Raw genomic sequence first — 22,615 nt, 5'->3', positions numbered from 1 at the left:
TCAGTGGATAGAGCACCAGCCCCCTGAAGTCAGGAGGACCTGAGTTCAAATGTGGTTTCAGACACTTAACACTTCCTAGCTGTGTGACGGTGGGTAAGTCACTTAATTCCAATTGCCTCAGCAAAAAAAGAAAAAAAGAAAGTATTCTCTGAATAGTTATAAGCCTTTTGTGTTTCTTACTTCTTTTCTTTCTTCTTTTTAATTTTTTTTTATTGTGAGACACTTGAGGTTAAGTTTCTTGCCCAAGGTGCATTCTCAATCCACCACACCATCTAGCTGCCCCCTGATCTTTTCTCAATTCTTATTCTTCAAACATGATTTCTGACTTTTTTTCCCCAATTTTCCTCCCTATAGCACAAAGCATATATCAATTTTTCATTGAGGGTCACATTTGAATGAACCACCTCTAAGGTTGGCTCATTAGTATATATATCTTGTACATGTACAGCACAGAGAGAATTAGCTGGCTTCAGAAGTGAATAGAAGGAGAGTGATCTGGATTACATTTAGGAAATTACAAAGTGCTTTTTTTAGTAACTCAAAACTTCTCCCTGAAAAAAAGAGCACATCTTTTAAGACAGGCAGTCTTTTCATAGTATTTTATGGACACAAACACGAAAGGATTTATGAGAAAACATACCTAAAAGCAATAGTAAGAGGTATGGATTATTTGTTATAAGTACCATTGGAGGGATGGTGTTATCACAGATTTAAAATTTAGAAGGACTTTGGAGGCCATTAAGTGCAACCTACAAATCCTCCTTTTTCTTTTTCTTCTTCTTTTTTTTTAAATAGCTTTTTATTTACAAGATATATGCATGGGTAATTTTTCAGCATTGACAACTGCAAAACCTTTTGTTCCAACTTTTCCCCTCCTTCCCTTCATTCCCTTCCCCAGATGGCAGGTTGATCAATACATGTTAAATACATTAAAGTATAAGTTAAATACTATATATGTATACTTGTCCATACAATTATTTTGCTGCACAAAAAGAATCGGACTTTGAAATAGTGTACAATTAACCTGTGAAAATCCTCCTTTTTCAAATGAAGAAACTAAAGCACAGAGCAGTTAAATGACTGGTCCAGGGTCGTACAGGTGGTTAAGTTTCTGGGCTAGGACTTGAACCTTGGTTCTTTATAACTCTAAGTGAAGTGTCTTTCCACAACAGGACTCTCATGGATGAAATCACAGATTCATTTAAATGTTCAAGAAGTAAAGATGAAATGATATCCCATAGTAGAAACACTCATTTATGTTTTTAACACTTTAGTACCCGATGTACTGCAGGAAAAAGTAGAAACTACAATTACCCATAAGTCAGGAATAAAAACAGGAATAAATAAAACTAGTTATTTATATAGTGGAAGGGTTACAAAGCAATTTACATATCTCATTTGATTTGATGCTTAAAACAATCCTTTGAGATCAGTGATACTAAACTTAGACTGAGAGAAGTAACATAACTTATTCATCATCTGAAAGCTAGAAAGAATATGCAGTAGGATTCAACTCAGTTTTTCTGCACTCCAAATCAAGTACTATATTCATTCTGCAGAAAAGATCCATAATAACAGCGAGACGAATTTGAGAGCACAGAAGATAGCTCTGCAACAGATTTACGAGAAAGATTACTATGATTACTGAATCATAGGGGTGGGAAAGGGGAAATCACCAAAGCATTAAAAAAAGAAAGAAAGAAAGAAAGAAAGAAAGAAAGAAAGAAAGAAAGAAAGAAAGAAAGAAAGAAAGAAAGAAAGAAAGAAAGAAAGAAAGAAAGAAAGAAAGAAAGAAAGAATGAATCTTGGGATTCAAGAATTATGGTCCCAATTGCCTATTTTCTCATCTCTATATAATGAAAATGACATTCTCAACCATAGAAAGTAGACTTGATGAAAATATGAGAAGAGAATCACCCCTGCTATTCAGTGTGTACTCTGGAGGTGGGGTGGAAAGGAATGAATCAATTACTCTGGTCCTCAGTTTCCTCCTCTGTAAAAGAGGATAATAATCCCTTGCTCAGCTAAAGTGAATGTCAAATGAAGTAATGGATGGAAAGATTTCAAAAGACTCTTCTTTTTCTTCTTCTAATAATAATAATAATAATAATTCTTTCTCTCTCTTGTGTCCCTCTCTTGTTCTGTCTCTGAAAATTGAAAATTGAGGGAATGCCCATCAGCTGAGGAATGGCTGAATAAATTGTGGTACATGAATATTATGGAATATTATTGTTCTGTAAGAAATGACCAACAGAATGATTTCAGAAAGGCCTGGAGAGACTTACATGAAATGATGCTGAGTGAAACGAGCAGAACCAGGAGATCACTGTACAAGCAAAGTTGTGTGATGATCAATGTGTGGGGTGAGCAATGGGATTTCTCAGAAACTATCTGCTAAAGTAAGAGAAGCCTTAGGCCTCAGTTTTGCTTTTTTCAGAAATCATGTGACTTTGAAGAAACAAAACTTTTTATGTAGTTACTTCATCTTTAATCAGCCCATTATCAACCCATGCGCCAGGTAAGGGAAAAGTAACAGAGAGCCACTCTAGACTAAAAGCATTGCGTAAGGGGATTTGGGGAGTGGTTGGATAGTGCCTGCTTATTTAACCCAGCTCTTGGTTCTGTGAAACTGGCTTTCCTCAATGTGGACTTCCCGAGAGTGGGACTTTCTGCCTTCACTTTGAGAGGTCTCCGAACGGTCAGTTTTGGTTTAGGGGCTCTGAACCCACACAATCAACTACAATAGACTTAGCTCTTAGCAGTACAATTCCAAGACTCATTATGAGAAATGCCAAAGAAAGAACTATGGAGCCTGAGGGAAGATTGAAGCATTTTCGCTTTTTTGGGTTTTTTCTTTCTTGTGTTTTTTTCCTTTGTACTGATTCTTCTTTCAAAACATGACTAATGTGTAAATATGTTTAATATTGTACGTGTGCAACCTATTAACAGATTACTTCATGTCATGGGGGAGGGGTGGAGGAGGGGAGGCCCTCCTCCGAGAGAAAAAACTGGAACTCAGAAATCTTACAAAAGTCGACGTGGAAAACTCTCCGTGTTATGGGAAAATATAAAATATTATTGAGTGAAAGTGGCAGGGAGGGGCGGGGAAGGGAGTAACGGGCCACTGCGGGAACTTGTACAGGGCAGGGATAGTTGAAATTCTCCCGCTTCACGCACAGCCAATTGTGAGCTTAGCTGGACGTGGAAGGCACGAGGAAGAAGTGAGTCAGGCGCCTATTTCTAGCTCCCCTCCTCCTCTCTCCTCTCCTCTCGGCCACCGTATCCTGGGACGCTCCGAGTCTCGCGTTGCGTGGGACTAGAGGCGACCCGGCATCCGCGAAGCTTTGGAAAGATGGCGGCACAGGTAGTAGATCTGCTGCGGGAAGTGGCGAGGCTGGAGGCTCCGATGGAAGAGCTCCGGGCTTTGCAGGCTGCCCTCCAGGCTGTGCCTCTCAGCTCGCTTCGGGAACAGGCAGCCGAGCTCCGACTCGGGCCTCTTTTTTCGCTACTCAACGCGAACCACCGGTAAGGAGGATCCCGGGGGGACGGCAAGCACCCTTCCCCTCACTGCTTCCCTCTGCCCGCTCCTGTGGTGGCTCGTTGTGTCGCGGCGGGGATGCGCCCCCACCCCCACGGGAGGCGTGGCTTGACGAGGCCGGGCCGGATAACCTTCCTGGCCCGAAAGGGTCCCGGGGCCCCGGCTTTGTCAGCCTCCAGGCCCTGCTAGCTTCGATTTTAGATCTCGCGGGAAAAGGGCCCCGGGTTTGGAGGCAGAGGCACAGAGTTCGAGACCTGACTCTCGCTTTCCCGTCCCTTGGGACTTAACCCTTCTGGGCCGCGGGTCGTTCTTCGCTAGAAATAAGCTGGTTAAGGCTCTTCCAGCTTCTTTTCGACCGTTAATCTCCACCCCCGGGGCTATTACTTAGCACGCTGCTTTGCACCGTCCCAATGCACCGAAATATAAATAGAGCTAAAACTGAAAGCGTTCCGAAGTCCCCCTGTCTAACCGTCCTGGGAGTCACCCACGTGGACGGTAGTACCCTTACCCAGCTGACCGTGATCGCCCCGCTGTTCCCTTCGAGTGCGCTTGGTTCGTACTGTGAAATGTGATGACAGCAGGGAATGGGCCCTCCACGTGGGTACCGTGGGCCTTAGCGTTCTCATTTGTACAAATACCAGACTGCGAATAGTAAATATTAATAACACATGAGTAAGTGACTCTCACTCTGCTCCCCCCTTCTGCAAACTGAGCTGTCCTAAGTCACCCCGCCTTCCCCTTCTCCCTCTGTACGGGTGTTGTAGAAACATCCTCCCACGTCCCTCCTTCCCGAGTGTTCATGTGTCTAGGCCTTGGTCTGTTGTCCCAGGGGCTGCTGGATGTATGTTTCTTTGGGTTCCCATCCAGGCTTTGTTGCTTAGTCATAGAGCACTGGAGACTGAAGGAGCTTTAAAACAGAAGAACAACGGGAGCCGAGCTTGCACAGATGTTTCATAACGTTTTGCCGATAACTCCATTGGGAGGATGAGGGATGTCTTGGATAGTCCTAAGCTTTTTCAGCTTTCTAGGACCAGTCAAGTTTCACCTGCACACTATGGTGAGGGATGGAAGGGAAACTCAGAAAAGACAGGAAAGCACACAAAGGTGATTGTTAAGGCAATACTTACCCCTACGATACTTATGGTCTTTTAGGAATGTAGGACTGCACAAAATTAGGGATTTGACCGGTGACTTCATTTTCTCTGCATTTTCTGTGTTAGGCAGGAGGTATAGATCAGAAATGAGACAGAAATCCAAACCACCTTGCCTCCAAGGCCAGCTTTTTCTGTTCATTAAGTGTTCAAGAGCTGTCTCTCGGGGACCTATCCTAATGGTCTTGAACATTTCTCAGGCCTTTGTGGGATCATCATCCATCTCTCATCCTTTGATCATGGCTAGCCGTTAAAGTTCCTCTTGTTGACCTTCTCTCTTTATGCTCTTCTTAAGATTTCATCCATTCAACATGTTTGTCTCCATTCCTAATCTGAACCTTATATTTGTAAATGCTATTGTATTTTGTATGTGTCTCCTTGATTGTCCTATCAACATTTCAAACTCAGCAGGTGTAGGATAGAACTCCAAACTTTCCTGTTAATTTGGAAGTTTATTAATCATAATCCTTGTTACTAGTTTAACAATATTGGGATCGTCCTTTTTTTTTTTTTTTTTTTTTTTTTTAATAAACCACATGTAAATTCTGTCTATCTCTTTGAGGCCAGCAGCTGTTTCATCTTTGTTTTGAGGTCCCCAGAATTTATCATAGTAAATAGCATGCAGTAATTGCTTCATAAATGCTTGTTAACTGATTCTAATGTCTTTTCTCTCCCTCTATATCGAGTCAGTTGTTGAATAAGTTTCATCTACATGTTACTATGATTTGTCCCTTTATCTTGTCTTAACCTATTACCCTAATTCAGGTTGCCATGAATAACATTTACATACTACTTTAAGATTTTTAAAGCACTTTTACATGTATTATCATATTTGGACCTCGCGAGAATCCTGGGAGGCAAATGCTATTATTTTCCCCAATTTTTACAAATATTGAAACTGAGGTAAACAGATTCAGTAACTTGCCCAGGATCACACAGCTAGCAAATGTCTGAAGCCAGAGTTGACAAGTTTCCTGACTCTAAGTCCATCGCCTTATTCCCTCTTATTACCTGGCTACCAGCAACTGCAATTCATCTTTGTGAGCTGCTGCCAAAATCTTACTAAGGCAAGGTTCTGATCTTCTCAAAGGTTTCAGTGTTTCCCTAATTGTCTCTAGAATAAAATGCAAACTCTTCAGTGCATATGAAGCCTTCGCTACTATGATAGTAATATTCTTTTCCAGGCTTATCATATAGTGTTTCATTTCATCCATCTTCATTCTAGCCAAACTGGCTATTCCTCCCTCTTTCTAATCACATAGGGTGTCACCCATAGCTGGAATGCATTTTCTTCACTTCTACTATTAGAAACTAGCTTCCTTTAGACCTCAACTCCTTCAAGCCACTTCCTATGAGAATTGTTTCTTGATCTCCCCAATTTTTAATTAATGTGAATTTTTAAGTGCCTGCTGTACTTAATGCTGGGGATACAAAGACAAAGATAAAAGTCCCTTTGGTCAAAGAGCTTGCATTCTTTGTAATGTAAGGAGACTGTGTATGTAAGTATGTGCAAAACCAATACAAAGTAAATTTTTTTTTTGTGGGGGGAATACTAGCAAGCTGGGGAATAAGGAAAGACTGTGCATAAGGTACTGTTTGAGCAGTTTTTGAAGGTTACAAGCAATTCAATTCTCACATGTGAAGATAAGGTGGGGATGAATATTAAACATGGGGGAGAGTGGAAATATGAAGTGTCATGTTTGAAGAATAAGGTGTCTAATAAGACCATAAAATGTGGGAAGAAGAGTGAGGCTGGTTGGGACCATGTTATGAAGCTAAACAGAGAAGCTTATATTTGATTTTAAAGATAATAGCCATTTTAGTTTATTGAATAGGGGAGTAACAGACTCACCTGTCACTTTCTGCCCTTAAAATTTTTTTTGGCATTTCTGTGATAATGGATTAAAGAGAGGAGACATTTAAAGCAGGAAAACAAGTTAGGTGGCTCACGTTAGAATAATTCAGGTGAAAAGTGTTGTGGACCTGAATTAGGCAACAGCTGAGTACAATGGATAGAATGTGAGGCCTGGAGTCAGGAGGACCTATTCAAATCCAGTGTTAGTCTGTAGCTGTGGGATCCTGGACAAGTCACTTAGCCTCTCTTAGCCTTTTTCTTAAATTGTAAACATTCCAAATGAGATGATATTTGCAGAGTGCTTACTTAACACAGTGCCTGGCACATAATAGGGGCTTACTAAGTGCTTGTTCCCTTACCCTTATGAATTATGGTGATGGCTACCAGACATATGTGAGGATATTGAGGAAGTGTAGATGACAAGATTTTGCAGCTGATTGAATGTATTGAATGGGGGAAAGCTGAAGATTCTGACAGAACAATGGGGTTCCAAACCTGGGTAACTAGAAGGATAATAGTGCTTTGGAAAGAAACAGGAAAGGGGTAAAGATTTTGGAGGAAAGATAATGAGTTTTGTTTTGGATAAGTTGAGTTTGAAATGCCTATACCATATCCATTTTGAAATGTCAAATAAGAAATGTGCTACAGACATAGAGACAGTTCTACAGATTAGGGTTTAAAGGTTATTTAAATCCTTTGGGGCTGATGAAGTCACCTAATGAGAGTATAGACAAAAGATAGAAGACTACACAGAATAGTGTTCTCTTTTTTCTTAAATTAACTTGTATATACTTAGCTGTGACATAAGTTTATAGTATCATAAATTTATAGGCGAAAGAAACCTTACAAATCCTGTAGTCCAGCCTCCTCATTTTATAGATGAGAAAAGCAAAGCCCTGAGAGATTGAGTGATTTGCCCAAATATTCACTACTTTTATGTAAAAATAGTTGGTTAAATCCATGTCCTTTGATTCCAAATATAGCTTTCTCTTTACATCCCCAAATAGATTGTACCTTCATTGAAACTAGGGCTTTGGGGCAGCTAGATGGCACAGTGGATGGAGCACCAGCCCTGAAGGTCAGGAGGACCCGAGTTCAAATATGGTCTCAGACCCTTAATACCTAGGTGTATAAGTGATTTAACTTCAATTTCCTCAATAAAAAAAAGAAAGAAAGTAGGGCCTTGTTTTGGTTTTGTATCCCTAGGGCTTGGCACAAGTGCTTAATAAATGCTTATTGAATTGAATTGAATAGAAATCAGTAACTCTTATTTCATCAAAAGATAGAAGTTGGATCAATAGGTAGAAGTTAGCAAGAGGAATTTATGCTTCTGAAAATTGGAGTAAATGATCTTTTAGGTCCTCCTCCATCTGTGGGACTCCATGATTCTATGAAAATACAGACAGTACATAATAGGGGCAGGAATAGTTTTTGGCTGGTGCTTTATATATTTAGAATTGTAGTATGAAAGAAGATTGCTGCCAAAACAAAGTGATGCCAGATTATGGATAATCTTGAAGCCCAGTTTAGTAAAATCTAAGTATGAAGAGGATCTTTAGAAGCCTCAAAAACACCCTAAACTCTATCTACTATCTACTACTGAGTGAGAGAGAACTAAGGAGGAAGATAGTACCATTCCTTCCCTTGATCAGAGTTTTCCTTTATTTCATGCTCAGCTCCAATGACTTCCCCACAGTTGCCTAACATAGTTCTTCAGTTCTTGGCAGAGAGTTTAGCACAATGTCTTACACACAGTTAAATGCTTATTAAATTGTTCAACTGAATAACCTGACCCAAGTAATAATCTTCCTTCTCTGGGAGAGAATACTTTTTTCTTTAAAAAGATATGTATGTTGTGTGTCTGCCTCTGTGACCCATCCTTGGCAAAGATACTGTAGTGGCTTACCATATCCTTTTCAGGCTCATTTTATAGATGAAGAACTAGGGAGTAAGGTAAAATGACTTGCCCAGGGTCACGAAGCTATTAAGTGTCTGAAGTCAGATTTGAACTCCCAAAGATAAATCTTACTGGTTCTAAGTCCAATCTTTATTCATTGCCTCATCTAAAACAAACAAAAAAACCCTCTCCCCTAAATATATGTTTATATAAACATAAGGCAGAGAAATGCCTTTAAATATTTAATGCCTATACCATTCCATCAAATTCCAGAAACCCAGTCATAGACAGCTACCTGATTTGCTTGGACAACTCTGCTCAAGGTCATATCTCTGTGTCCAGTAGAAATCTACCTGAACTCATTGCTCATTGATTAATGTACTTTCATACTGTAAACACCTAGTGTTGTTGATTGAATCTCACTGATCACTCCCATATTTCTATTTTCAACCCATACCTCCCTCCCATCATCCTCCTTCTCTAAAGCTATTTTAACCTTCCACTGTGCTGAAAAGCCTAGTGTTTATTGGAATACTTACTCAAAAAGTAGCAAACTAGATTTCATCTTGAACCTTTTCTTTATTTTTTTTGTACTCGCTGAGTTTGGCTGCATTCGGATGATACAACTTCCTTGATAGCATTGATTTATATCAGTGTTTTACTTTGCTTTATATTTCATTGAAAAAAAATTGGAGAATTTATCAAGAGCTTCCTCTTTTCCTCTGATTCTCGTCTCATCACTGAGATGCCTTCTATTACTATTACTTCCATTACTATCACTTCTTTCATCCCTGTTTCATCTCTATGTGCAGTTTTCACATTTCATTCTATCTTTTCCAGCAGATTGTTCTGTTTGTCATCCTTGTTCCCTTACTAATTTTTGATCCTTCCATATCTAGTGATTGTATCCCTACTATCTTACAAAAACAGTCCTATCTTACCCATCTTTAGAGGAAGCCTCACATAATCCCTGCTAGCTATGTTTCACTCCTTTTATGGCTAAACTCTTTGGAAAGGCTGTCTATTCTAGGTGGTCTCACTTCCTTTCCTTTCATTCTCTTCTTATCATTCAGTTGAATCTGCTCTTTCCAAAGTCACCAATGATGTCTTAACTACCAAATCTAATGACCTTTTCTCAATATTCTTCTTGATTTCTGCCATGTCTTACACTGTTGATCACTCTTCTCCTTGATATTCTCCTCTTTAAGTTTTCATAGCACCTCTCTCTTCTGTCTGATCACTTCTCTGATTTTGTTGTTATTGTTTTATTGGATATTCATCTGCATCATGCCCAATAATCAGAGCCCAAGATTTCACTCTCTTCTCTTTTTATACTATTTCATTTGATTATCTCAGAATTTCCATGGATTCAGTAATTTCAATAGTTTCATATCAGAGCCCTAATCTCTCTGCTGACCTTCAATCTATGCCTCTGGACATCTCCAATTAGATTTTTCCCATAAACTGGTTGTGTCAAACTCAAATAGAAATGGTCAGCTTGTATGTTGACTTAGAAAACCATAAATAATATCTGGTTTGTATTGTATTTTGTTAAACATTTTCTAATTATGTTTCAATCTGGGTGGAAGAGTTTTGCAGATGGAGTTTGCTATCTCTGCCGTAGACATATTAAATTCAACATATTTAAAACAGAGCTCTTTATTTTTCTTTGAAAGCCTTTTTTTTTTTTTTTTTTTTTTTGTTACTTTGGAAAGCATCACCATAATTTCTAGTGAATCAGATTTACAATAGAGAAAGTATTTTTGACTCCTCACTCTCACATGTGAGACAAGACATATTGATTTTACCTTTATAATATTTCTTGTATATGCTTCTCTTCTCTCCTCTAAGAAAAGGTCTCATCATTTTATTCCTAGATTATTGTAATTGCCTACAGCTAGTCTCCTGCCTTAAGTCTTTTCCCACTTACACTCAGCAGTCAAATTAATCTTCCTAAATCGATCTAACCATGTCAGTTTTATTCTTGTTCCCCTCTCTCCTCTTTCAATAAACCTCAGGAGCTCCCTGTGACCTCCAGGATCTAAAGTAAAATCTTACCCTTCCTGGCTAAGCTAGCCCCTTTTTATCTTTGTCTTCTTATATTTAATTGTGCAATAAAATGACACTGATTTTGTGGCTTCTTGGACATAACGTTCTCCTGACTTTTGAGTGTTTCATTGACTGTCCTGCATGCCTGAAATGCTTTTCTTCCACATCTGTCTCACAGCTTCCTTGACTTTCTTCTTATCTCAGCTAAAGTCATACCTTTTCCTAGAATTTTTTAGTCCTCCTTAATCTTAATGCCTTCCCTTCTTGGCTACTTCTAGTTTTTCCCATGTAGATCTTGTTTGTACATAATTGTTTCAACATTGTAGGAGAGGGATTGTCTTTTGCCCATCTTTTTATCCCACGAATTTAGCACTGTGCCTGACATATAATAATATTTAAGAAGTACTAGTTGATACTGACTATATCCCTGTTTGAGATAATTGTGTTGGATTTTTTTTTGAGGGGGGGTAGTAATGTTCTTAAATGTTAATATGGCTTTCTGGACTTAGATGCCTAACTTCTCTTTGCTCCTAATTCAGTTAGTCATAAAATCCTATAGATTTTGTCCTTATAGTATCTTAGAATCTGTTCCTTCTTGTCCATTTCTCATCATAACCACAATACAGGGTCTGAATTTTTTATTTGGTGAATCACAGTAGACATTTACTTGTTCTTTCTACGTCTAACCTTCCTCATGCTCTGTGCTAACTTTGCTGTGGTATTTTCCTTAATTTTCCTTACTGAAGTCCACAATTTATCACAGAACTTTGTAGTTGGAAGGAAATTTCTAGAGCCTCTGGATTTTTCATTCCATGTCTTGGGGGAACTGTGGAAACTCCTTTTACAATGACAATCAACATATCTGTCTGTAGTCTTAGAGAAGTACCTGAACCACTGAGAGATTATGCCTTACTTATGGTAATAGATCTAGTATATATTAGAAGGACTTGATTCCAAGTCTTCCTGACTTCAATCCCTCTGTTTTTTATGCCACATCATTTCTTAAAAGAATCTTGGCCATTACATAATTTTTGTTTTAGATGGTAGAGAGCTGAAATAACTTCCCCTGGTCACATACAACCTGATGGTCGCAGAGCCAGGAACTCTAGGTCTTCTGACTCTTTGTCCAGTATACTTTGATCCCCTTAATTCCTATAGCACATTGTTCCCACCTCTCATTTCACTCATTGCATATTTCATATATCATATTGTTTGAATGTGTACCTATGTTATTATTTCCACTGAATTGTAAAAGTGCTTGATATTTTATTGAATGGGCATTTTTGGACAGCTGTTAGAGCAGAAAATGGCTTATGTTAAGAATAGAGAGGGAATATAGAGTTACAGAATTGTTTTGGAAAAAGAGGGCTAGCTTCCCATTCAGGTAAGAGTTCATTAGTATGAACCATTGCATATATTTATTTATCAATTGGTTTTCCTAGTTTTGTTGTTATTTTTTTTTCTTTTTCTTTTTTCTTTTTCTTTTTTTTTTTTTTTTAAATCCTTTATTGTAGAGGATGACTCCATAGGAGAAGAAATTGGGGTGGGGTGTGGAATCAAGGTGATGTAAGAATAAAAGATGAATAAAAAAGTTAAAAATTGTTTGATTTGAATTTAGAGCAATAGATAATGAAAAAAGGTTAATAGAAATGAGAGGTAAATTAGTTTGTAAAGACTTAATAGAAAGATGAAATTAACAATGATAGCAAGTCATCTACCTTGGAAAAGAATGAAGACCATTTCATAATTTCAATGAGAGCTGACAGGTGTCTTATTACTCAGTATATTCGGTACACTAGATTATAGGTCATTTGCAACTGATCAGAATCAAGAAGTAAAAGTGAGAACTAGAACCAGAAATTTATTTAAAATGAAAACCATAAAAAATCATATTACTCTGAATCAATGACATACTAATATATGCCTCTAGATCATTGATTTGTATATACTCTCCATTCTAAACTTGAGAATAATGTTAGAATTTGAAGAGTCCTTAAGAGTTCATCATATCCATTGACATGAGGGAAGATATGTTTAAGAAAATGAACTGACTAATAATCAGGATTATATGGTAAGTTACCAGAAGTAGGACTAGAATTCAAGTTTCACTGCTTTTGATTGCATTAGTCTTCATATTGTATTACACACTTTTCCTCCTTATCTTAAGCAGCTGACTGAACTTGTTATTACATGTTTAGATTCCTCAGGATTGGTATGGGAGAGAATTAAGTAGAAAAGGTTGAAGTTCCAAAGATACAGGCTTGGAGGAGAAAAAATGATTAATTTCTTTCAAAGTTATTAATAGTTAAGTGCTAAGTAACCTGTTATTTGACTTGTGTACATATTTAATATATATGGCTTTGTCACATCATACCTTCCCTATTCCAGACTATTACATTTAGTTATACACTGTTTTGTTATTGATGTGTTTCATATGAAAAACATTTCTCCAACATGCTTGTGAAAAGCTACATAGGATAAAGATTGTTTTTTACTTGTCAGTTTTCTCATTGTGTCAAACACATGGCAAGATACATAGTGTTTGCTTAAACACTTGAACTAAAACATCCTTGACCAAGAGTCTTTAGAATTCCCTAATAGTGGACCAAATGACCAGAAATTCATATGTGTGAAAGGCACATTAATCACAAATAGTGGTAAAATGTGGTTTGTTAGCTATTCAAATACAGGTAATCTGTATTTGTATTTCCCCCAAGTTAATCGGTGTTATTTACAAACATGAAAAGCTTTAGACTGGTGCTAGTTATAGATCAGTTTTGATAAGGCAGTAAAGGTACTGGAATTTAACAGAACGTTAAACGACCCTTCTACTCATCCCCTACATGACATCCTTTCTACCCGTCTTGATAAATGATGGGTCTTGGTTTTCAGGGAGCAGACTACCTTGTGTGTATCCATTCTGGAGAGATTTCTCCAAGCTATGGAACCAGTCTACGTGGCCCGAAACCTTAGGGATGAACTGCATAGGGGACTATCTCACCCTGATGATGCTGTGGTAATCCTCACTCTGTCCCAGGTATGGAATTTTAATAATACACATGCTGCCCTGCACAAGATTTTTCTTTTTCTACAGAGTTGTGGGTATATGAAAACAGTTACAATCCATTTGTGACAAGGAGTGGGGTCTATATCAGCATTTACATTTACTCATATTGCTGTTTTAATGATCTTTAATGCATAATAAAAGGAATTTTATTGAGGGATCGAATGATTATGTGTGATTCAGTAGATGCAGATATTTGACTTTTGTATTGTCATCCTGCTATGTCTGTTACTGATTAGTGTCTTGTAATTTTTTAGGTTGGAAGAATTGTAGAAAATTCAGAGGCTGTTACTGAGATTCTCAATAGTCCTGAATTATTAAAGGAAATAATTTATTGCATTGGTGCAGAAAAATTGTCTATAGCAAAAGCGGTGAGTACTTTAGACTTGTGAAACACTTTAAAATCACAGGATCTCAGAGTTGAAAGGTATTTCAGGGGTAACTAAGTCCAACTATACCTGAATAAGAATTCTCTTTAGAATAAAAACCACTAGACTTTGTTTAAAAAAAAAAAAAAAAAAGCAGAGAAGCCAATTTCTTTTAAAAAGAAAGGAAGAAAAAGAAAAAAAAATGGATAGGGGAATCTTATAGTAAATCATGAAGGACTTACGTGGCTAGTTAATTTTGAATTTGAATTGAAACTTTATGAGGTATCTCAATGATGCATTGTCAAATGAATGCAAATTGATAAGTTTTTATTCCTTTCCTTGGGAATACATAGTATCATTTTTATTTACTTGATTGTTATCAGAAGAAACCTTTTAAAAATTTCTTAGTTGTAAGCTATTGATTTTTTTTTTTTTTTTTTTAGCTTGCTATTTTCAGTTACCGGAAAGCAGCATGGTATAGTGAAAAGAAGCCCAATACTGAGCCCAAGACCTGGCATTGCCACTTACTATGTGACTTTGAGCTTGTAGTTTAACTTTGATCATCAGTTTCCCAAAATATAAAAGGGAGGAAATTATAACTCTTCTTTCTCTTTGTATTATTGTGAGTTTCAAATGAAATAACTTGAGAAACACTTCATAAAGTACTTTTTTTTTTTTTTAACTGTTATTTTCCTCTGCTTACATAATTAAGAAAATTATTTCCTTTTGCAAGGCTATCAAGTCACTGTCAAGAATATCCCTAACTCAAGCAGGATTGGAGTCTTTATTTGAAAGCACCCTACTAGATGACTTGAAAAATGTAATGAAAACAAGTGACATCGTACGGTACAGGGTCTATGAGGTAAGATGAAAACTATTCTTTATATGATCTATACCAAAATGTACTATAGATCTGTTTGCAGAAGATAGTGATCCAGGAAAATCATGCTAAAGTGTAATAATGACAGCATATTACAAATTACAGCAAATGCTCCAATATAAAGCTCAATCAGCAAACAAGTATTTGTTTACTATGTACATGACAAATTGCTAGATGCATTGGTGGTATAGTGGTGAGCATAGCTGCCTTTCAAATTGCTACATAATATGGAATACAAAAATTTGTCAGGATGGAGGGGTCTTATCCACAAAGAATTTAAAGACACACACCCAGCAAATATTTATTAAGTGCCTGATTGAAGCAACACAGTATAGTTGATAATGGATTTAAATACTATCTCTGAGATGTTCTATATTTATCTGATTTTAGTAAGTCCCTTTATTTTTCTTAGTTTTGTGACCTATAATGTAAGGGATGAACTGTTTGTATCCCTTCCAACTCTGAATCCTATGATCCTATGAATAGATAGAACCTAAATCCTGAACTAGGGGACTGTCTGCAAACTGAATTTCCTTTTGAATAGGATTAAAACCAAAGACTAAAAGTTTTTTTTTTCCTGGTTCTGTTCTTACCTTAAACTAATACATCATTGTTAAACTAACACAACATTGTTAACATTCATCATTGCTTTAAAACAGAGGGCAAATTTTTAAAACATCATATAGTTTTTTCTGTTGGCAATAAGTATTATGTGAAATTTAAGCTCAGGGTAGAGGCATGTGTTGGTTTTCCTTAGAACTAAAAATACTATTTTAAGTTCCTTCAGTCTTTATTTTAGGTTAAATTGAGAACCAGAGTTATACTGGTTGGCTCCTTTTACATCTCTGTTTTTGTTTTTTGTTTTACTCTAGCTGATTGTGGAGATTGCCTCTGTGTCACCAGAATCCTTAAAATACTGTACTAACAGCGGATTGGTAACCCAGCTCATTAGAGAGCTGACTGGTGATGATGTGCTAGTCAGGTGGGTTGAACAAGGTGATTTTGGAAAGCAAACTTCTGCCTGGAGTTCATCTGAATTGGCTCCCAATAGACCCTTAGAAGAAAAGACCATATAGACATGATTGTTAGAGCCTTCATTAGAGGCAATGATAGTGAAAAGAACATTGAATTTTGAGTTAGAAGTCCTGGGTTAAAGTTACGGCTCTTCTACCTACTTATTTATATGAATTTGGTAAAGTTGATCTTTATTGATTTCATTTTCCTTATTCATAGAAGAAGGGAGGGGGGTGGACTAGATGATATATAAGGTCTCTTTCTACTCTATCTTATGATCCCATGGTATTTCATAGTATTTGTTAATTGAGAGGAGCCAATGTAAACATCATTCATTATTGGAAAAAAAAAAAATCAAGACATACCTTTTACCCTGTGTTTTATAAATGTGACCTCAATTAGTAATATTCCTAAACAAAGTCACAGAATCATAGAATGTTAGAGCTGGAAGGAACAGCATTTGAGTATCTCAGATTGAATGGTTCAATTTTGTAATGCTTTTAATCTGAAACTGCATATACTTTTCATTAAAAGTATTTTGAAGCTAGCTAATTAAAAATCCTTTGGTCTGTTTTATATGTTGCAGAGCCACATGTATAGAAATGGTGACGTCACTGGCATACTCTCATCATGGACGACAGTACCTATCCCAAGAAGGAATAATTGATCAAATTTCTAATATCATTGTTGGGGCTGATTCAGATCCTTTCTCCAGTTTCTATTTGCCAGGTAATAAATATTATACTTCTTTTGTAATAGAGGCAATCACTGAATCTTCCTCTTAGAAAAAGAGCGAGGATTTTTTTTGTCTTTGAAAAAAGATCTTAGAACTGACTCCTTTTAGAAGAGACCCAAGTCATTTTATACTGACGCCTCTATTCTATCTGTTCTGGTTCCCTGTTTGGATATTTCTGTTGGCATTATTTTTGAAATGTCCCCCCAATGCTCAGAACTTTTAGCCATTTTTCTTCTTATGCTCAGTTATGTGAAAACACAAAGTAAAGTTAGTTGTAGTCCAGTGTACGCTATTTTGCTACTTGGTTCATATTGCTTCTTTGTGGCTTTCTTTAGGATTTGTCAAATTTTTTGGCAACTTGGCAATAGTGGATAGCCCTCAGCAGATCTGTGAACGATACCCAATCTTTATAGAAAAAGTCTTTGAAATGGCAGAAGGTCAGGACCCCACCATGATAGGAGTGGCAGTAGACACCCTAGGAATCCTGGGCTCAAATGTGGAAGGAAAACAGGTTTTACAAAAAACAGGTTGGTACAGTTTGTCTTTGATTTCTAAAAGAAGTTTTTATTATTTGATGAAGAAGTAATTCATTTGTTTATCATTAAGTTGCATGCTGGTAGATTTGACCTATCGCAGAAAGTTGATGTTTTGTTTTGTTTTTACAATCTTAACAAATTTGGACTTAGTCCTAAAAAGTCACTTTTTGAAACTTACTAATGATTCCAATTTGCAATGGATCAGAATTGTCTTGGTGCACTAATTACTTATAGAATCACTTCATGTTAGTTCTGAAAGAGACATTATTGGTCATCTAGTCTTCAACTTTATTTTACAGATGGAGACATGGACTCAGAAAGGTGAAATGATTTGTTCAAAATCATACAGAATGTTAGAAAAGCTGGGACTAGAACCCAAATCACTAAACACTTAATCTAGTATTTCTTTTATTAGATCATGCTGACTTTATGGCAGATCAAGGACTCTGATCCCTTCACTAATCTAGTTTACCACTGCATAAAACATAGAGATTTACAATGATAATAATGCTTTTGATGTTTTATCTTTAGGTACAAAGTAAATAAGCATCTTGGATAACAAATAGTTCTGTGGATATTATAATGATAAAACAATGCAAATAAAGATCACAAACAAAACACTAGTTATAAGACATGATAAGAAGCAATCAGTATTTATGATGAAATATTGATTGACAACCATTAGGATTCCCAAACAAAGAGATAAGAATTGTAGACTGTTTCAAGAGTGATTTTAGGGGGCAGCTAGGTGGCACAGTGGATAGAGCACCAGCCCTGAATTCAGGAGGACCCGAGTTCAAATCTGGTCTCAGACACTTAATACTTCTTAGCTGTGTGACCCTGGGCAAGTCACTTAACCCCAGCCTCAGAAAAAGAAGGAAAAAAAAAAAAGTGATTTTTGGACTAGAGTTAGAAAATCACTGACTGTGTGTGTGTATGTGTGTTTATATGTATAGGTGTAGTTAGGTACATGTTTTCATGACATTCATTTAGTCTCTAAAAGTACATTTATTTGTAATATGGAGTTAGAGAATGTCTTTTAATACAATTTTATTTTTCATTTTCCAAAGGGAGTCGATTTGAACACTTGTTAAAGAGAATAGGACACCAAGCAAAGAATGCTTCAACAGAACTAAAAATTAGGTGTTTGGATGCAATTTCATCTCTTCTTCATTTACCAGTAAGTAGATGAGAATGTTGATAGAGATTCATGGATTATGTTTGTAGACTAAATACGTGTGATTTGATGTTTTAGAATTTAAATCAAGACATTTGTCAGGCAAGTGCTATCCTTACTCATTGTATGGGCATAATGCCATAAATAATTAGTGTTACTATAAGATTTGCCATAGAATCCTAGAGATGGAAGTAACTTGAGAGATCATCTGGTCCAGTCTCTTTGTGTAGAAATTGGGGTCCAATGGAGTAAAAAGGCTTGACCATGACCATGAAGGTATTTTTTGAGGTGTTTTACCAATCCTGTATTCTTTTTAGCCATATTTGTGAAGATGTTGGAATTAGATTTGCTTCTGGTTCTGCTGCTTACAGGTTGTTTGATCTTGGACAAGTGACTTAACCTCCCTGGAGCTCATAGTAAAATGAAGGGTTTGAACCAAAAGATTTTTAGGGCTCTAGCTGTAAATTTTGTGTTATTTATTACCATATTGAAAATATTGAGTGTTTCCCTCTTTGCCTTACAGCATGATCAACAGACTGATGATCTCCTAAGAATGACAGAATTCTGGTTCTCATCTTTAACTCGAGAACCACTGGAACATTTTAGGGGAATCAGCACCCAACCTTTTCCTGAGCTGCATTGTGCTGCATTAAAAGTGTTCACAGTAAGTGTTTCCTTCCAAAGTTAGCCAAAGTGCCAAATATAATTGTTATAAAGTAGTTTTAATTTAATAAAGAAATTCCTGTTGTTTAGATAATGATTTTATTGTTAAGGATGTAACGAAATTTGAAATTTTTGATTTCATGAGAAACATAAATATCTAAAAAGTAGTAATAAACTATGGAATTTTGTGGGGGAGTTTTCCTGTACTTTGCAGAAATTAGTCTAGTACATTTTAATCAAGGCATACCCAGTTTTTTGAGTTCCTATTTGATCTAATATAATGTTATTTAATTCTTTTTTTAATTTCTTTATTCATTATCCAGTTTTTTAATTATGCAAAATTCAGAGTTCTGTAGTGGATGAGATTCCATAATGTAGTGGGAAAAGGATTTGACCTGGAAGCAGAAAGCCTGGGTTTTAGTCTGGGGTGTGTCACTTAATAGCTATGATGTAACAATGGCAATTTATTTAACTTCTTTCAACTGTGGTCTCCAGATCTGTAAGGTATATTTATTCTGATTGGGGTTTAAGAAGAATAGAGAGAGAGAGAGAGAGAGAGAGAGAGAGAGAGAGAGAGAGTGTGTGTGTGTGTGTGTGTGTGTGTGTGTGTGTGTGTGTGTGCCTGTGCCTGTGCCTGTGCATGCTAAGACAATTGGAGTTAAGTGATTTGCCCAGGGTCAAACAGCTAGGAAATATTAAATGTCTGAGGTCTGATTTGAACTCAGGTCTTTCTGACTTCACTGGGGCTCTTCCCTGCCAGCTTGCTGCTCCAAGAAGAATATTTTATATGCTGTAAATAGAAACATTTATCAATTTTGCAAATAAGTTATCTTCAAGGAGCTTCCTTTCTTAGTTGTCTTTATAACTTCCATTTCTTTTTCCTAAGATTAAAAAGGAATTGTTCTCTTTCTCTGTTTATCTTTAGGCCATTGCAAACCAACCTTGGGCTCAGAGACTTATGTTTAATAGCCCAGGTTTTGTGGAATATGTTGTGGATCGTTCTGTGGAACATGACAAAGCTTCAAAAGATGCCAAATATGAACTAGTGAAAGCCCTTGCAAACTCGAAAACAATTGCAGAAATCTTTGGAAACCAATATTATTTAAGACTGAGAGCTTACCTGAGTGAAGGCCCATACTTTGTGAAGTCTGTTTCAACTACAGCTGTGGAAGGAGCAGAATGAGTTCCACAAAATTCATTTTAGGGGACCAACCTTGATGACCAAGACATCTTCCAAAGACCTTTGGGTTTGTTTTATTTTGTTTTGAGGAGGGAGGGGTTTGTATTTAATGTAACAAAACAGAAAATACTTCTAGCTATAATTGCACTTTTAAAAAAATTATCATGGTATGTTTAAGATAGACTTAACAACTATGCATTTGTTGTTGCTGTATTTTAAGTACATTGTGGAATGGGTTTGGAGCTCTTTGATTGCAAAAGGAAAATATTTCACATTACAGGGGATTGGCCATTATTTGAACTGAGTATTTTTCTGCTTCCTAAATACACATGATTTTGCCAAAACAGAATATATTTAAAAAAAAAAAAAAAAAAAAAAAATATATATATATATATATATATATATACACACACACACACACACACACACACACATATATATATATATATGTATATAGCCACAAATGCTGGAATTCTTTGACCTGAAATGCCTAAATATAAAATGCTCCCTGCCACAAATAGTGCTTTATTCAAAAAAAAAAAAAAAAAAAGCAAATTAAATTAGGAATTCTCTTCTATTCTTGGCATATCTTTTTGTTCATTACTCCACTACCTCTTCCCTATTGGGATGTGCATCTTCTTTAGATTATAAAGCAGTATGGACCCCTAAAATTATGTGTTCTCATCTTTATGATGCAAGTAAACCATTTTTAATAAGGTCCCTTTGGTGAGCTTTTGAGATGAGTTTTTATAATTGTCCTTTCTAAGAAAATAAGACATTCTGTGACTTAAGGAAAATCCAGGGGGAAAAACCCTTCCAATTTGAAATCTTGTTTTGATAACTCTGCAGTAATTAATGATTTGCATCTATTCTGTTTTTATATCTGTGACTCTTTCCCCTTATTTCCCTTGCTACATTTGATTAAAAAACTCTCCCTGGCAATATCTGCTGAAGATGTGTTCTTACTCTACAACTTCTGTTTCCTATAGAGTACTGGGATTCATTGAATGTTAAAATTTGAAGTGATCTGGCACTTAGTATGTCTCTATAGGTACTAGGCTTGAGGTACTACAAACAGGATATTAGACTTAGAAGGGACCTTTATACAGCTAATAACTATTAATATTCCCCTATCGTAATTAACCATTCACCTCTTTAGTACCTTGCACAATGCCCTAAATCAAAGAGCTTAGTATCAGTTTGGTAAAGATGAGTTTTGGAATTGTATAACTTTTGTGCTGGAAGGAACCTTTGGGATCTTGTGGTTTTATCCATGAGGAAATTGAGGCCCAGAGAAGGGAAGTAACTTGCCCCCTAGGTCATACAATGAGTTGGTAGCAACACTCATTAGAACTCAGATCTCCTGACTTGCCCAGCTGGTTCTCTTTCCATCTCTATTACTTCTATAACACATCAGTACACCTAATGACTTGCTTTTTCATACATTAATGTTTTGAAATAAATTGAGTTTTTCCAAATTAATTTGGTAACTGTTCTATCCAAAAAAACTATAAAATATTAAGCAACATATTAAGCATTGAAATATACAAAGGTAAAAATGCTTTCAAATGCTTTTCTTAAAGGAAACAACATGTGTTTACATACATACATTGTATGTATGTAAAATACATAATACATTGTAATTACTTAAGGAGAAGCATCAATACTTGGAAGGTTCAGAAAAGGTATCATAGGAAAGGGGCCATTTGAATAGCTATGCTTTGAAGGGAGTCAGGAATTATTAAAAGCAGACATAATGGTTAAACATAATAATATTTGTAAAGTGCTTTGCAAACGTTAAAGCTGTATTTAGATGTTAACTATTATTGTTATTACCAGAAAAGAAATATACTTCTAAACCAATAACATGACTATATTTGATCCTCAAAAAAATCCTGGGAGATAGGTGCTATTATTATCAGATGATGAAACTGAGGAAGAGATTAAATGACTAGTCTAGAAGTCACACATCTATTAAGTGTTTGAGACCAGATTTAAAGTAAGAACAACTCTCCAAATTCATCTACTTACTACTTCGCTGCCTCTGATAAAGTAATAGTGTTAATTTGGAAAGCAAGTTGCTTAGAGAAGAATATGGTTCAGTTTCAAGAATTTGAGAGCAAGATCTGCTGAATTAAAAGACATTCAGATCCTAAAATAGTATTTTGAAATTGCTGAAGCATCAACATATACAAAATCCATCCTATGTTCCCTTTTTAATCTCATTAAAATTCCTTTTAAAAATAATTTTAGTTTGTGGTGATAATAGAAGAATTTGGATTTGGAATTAAAAAAGAATTAGATTTGGGAATAGACTCCATTACTAGTAGTGTGACTTAGGCAAGTCACTGTACCTTTCTGGGCCTTGATTTCTTTACCTACTAAATAGGAAATTAATTAGGTGGCAGTGTGATCTCTGATGTCCTTGCCAGCTCTCACAAAAGTAGAGGGTACATAACTGAGATTTTTGAGGCACTTCATACATGAGAAATTTATAACTAATAACC

At 36.3% G+C, this 22,615-nt stretch overlaps 1 protein-coding gene across 1 annotated transcript; it reads left to right on the top strand.

Annotated features, from left to right (window-relative positions):
• The first annotated feature begins 3,302 nt into the window (after positions 1 to 3,302).
• PSMD5 (proteasome 26S subunit, non-ATPase 5) lies at positions 3,303 to 20,402 on the top strand. The gene is made up of 10 exons (XM_074292920.1): positions 3,303 to 3,525; positions 13,383 to 13,527; positions 13,812 to 13,925; positions 14,656 to 14,784; positions 15,675 to 15,784; positions 16,403 to 16,545; positions 16,888 to 17,079; positions 18,159 to 18,268; positions 18,789 to 18,929; positions 19,854 to 20,402. The coding sequence occupies exons 1-10, from the start codon at positions 3,353 to 3,355 to the stop codon at positions 20,109 to 20,111; spliced, it is 1,515 nt and encodes a 504-aa protein (XP_074149021.1). The 5' UTR covers positions 3,303 to 3,352; the 3' UTR covers positions 20,112 to 20,402.
• Positions 20,403 to 22,615: the final 2,213 nt, after the last annotated feature.

This window comes from Sminthopsis crassicaudata, chromosome 2, assembly GCF_048593235.1.
Source record: "Sminthopsis crassicaudata isolate SCR6 chromosome 2, ASM4859323v1, whole genome shotgun sequence".
In the NCBI taxonomy this organism is placed as follows: domain Eukaryota; kingdom Metazoa; phylum Chordata; class Mammalia; order Dasyuromorphia; family Dasyuridae; genus Sminthopsis; species Sminthopsis crassicaudata.
This window is presented reverse-complemented; position numbering and strand designations above follow the sequence as displayed.

Bases quoted from the DNA above. Each gene is read 5' to 3' on its own strand.
- PSMD5 (XM_074292920.1), top strand. From the start codon at position 3,353: ATGGCGGCACAGGTAGTAGATCTGCTGCGGGAAGTGGCGAGGCTGGAG. The intron at 13,528-13,811 runs GTATGGAATTTT...GTAATTTTTTAG, and splicing joins TAATCCTCACTCTGTCCCAG to GTTGGAAGAATTGTAGAAAA. The intron at 14,785-15,674 runs GTAAGATGAAAA...GTTTTACTCTAG, and splicing joins TACGGTACAGGGTCTATGAG to CTGATTGTGGAGATTGCCTC.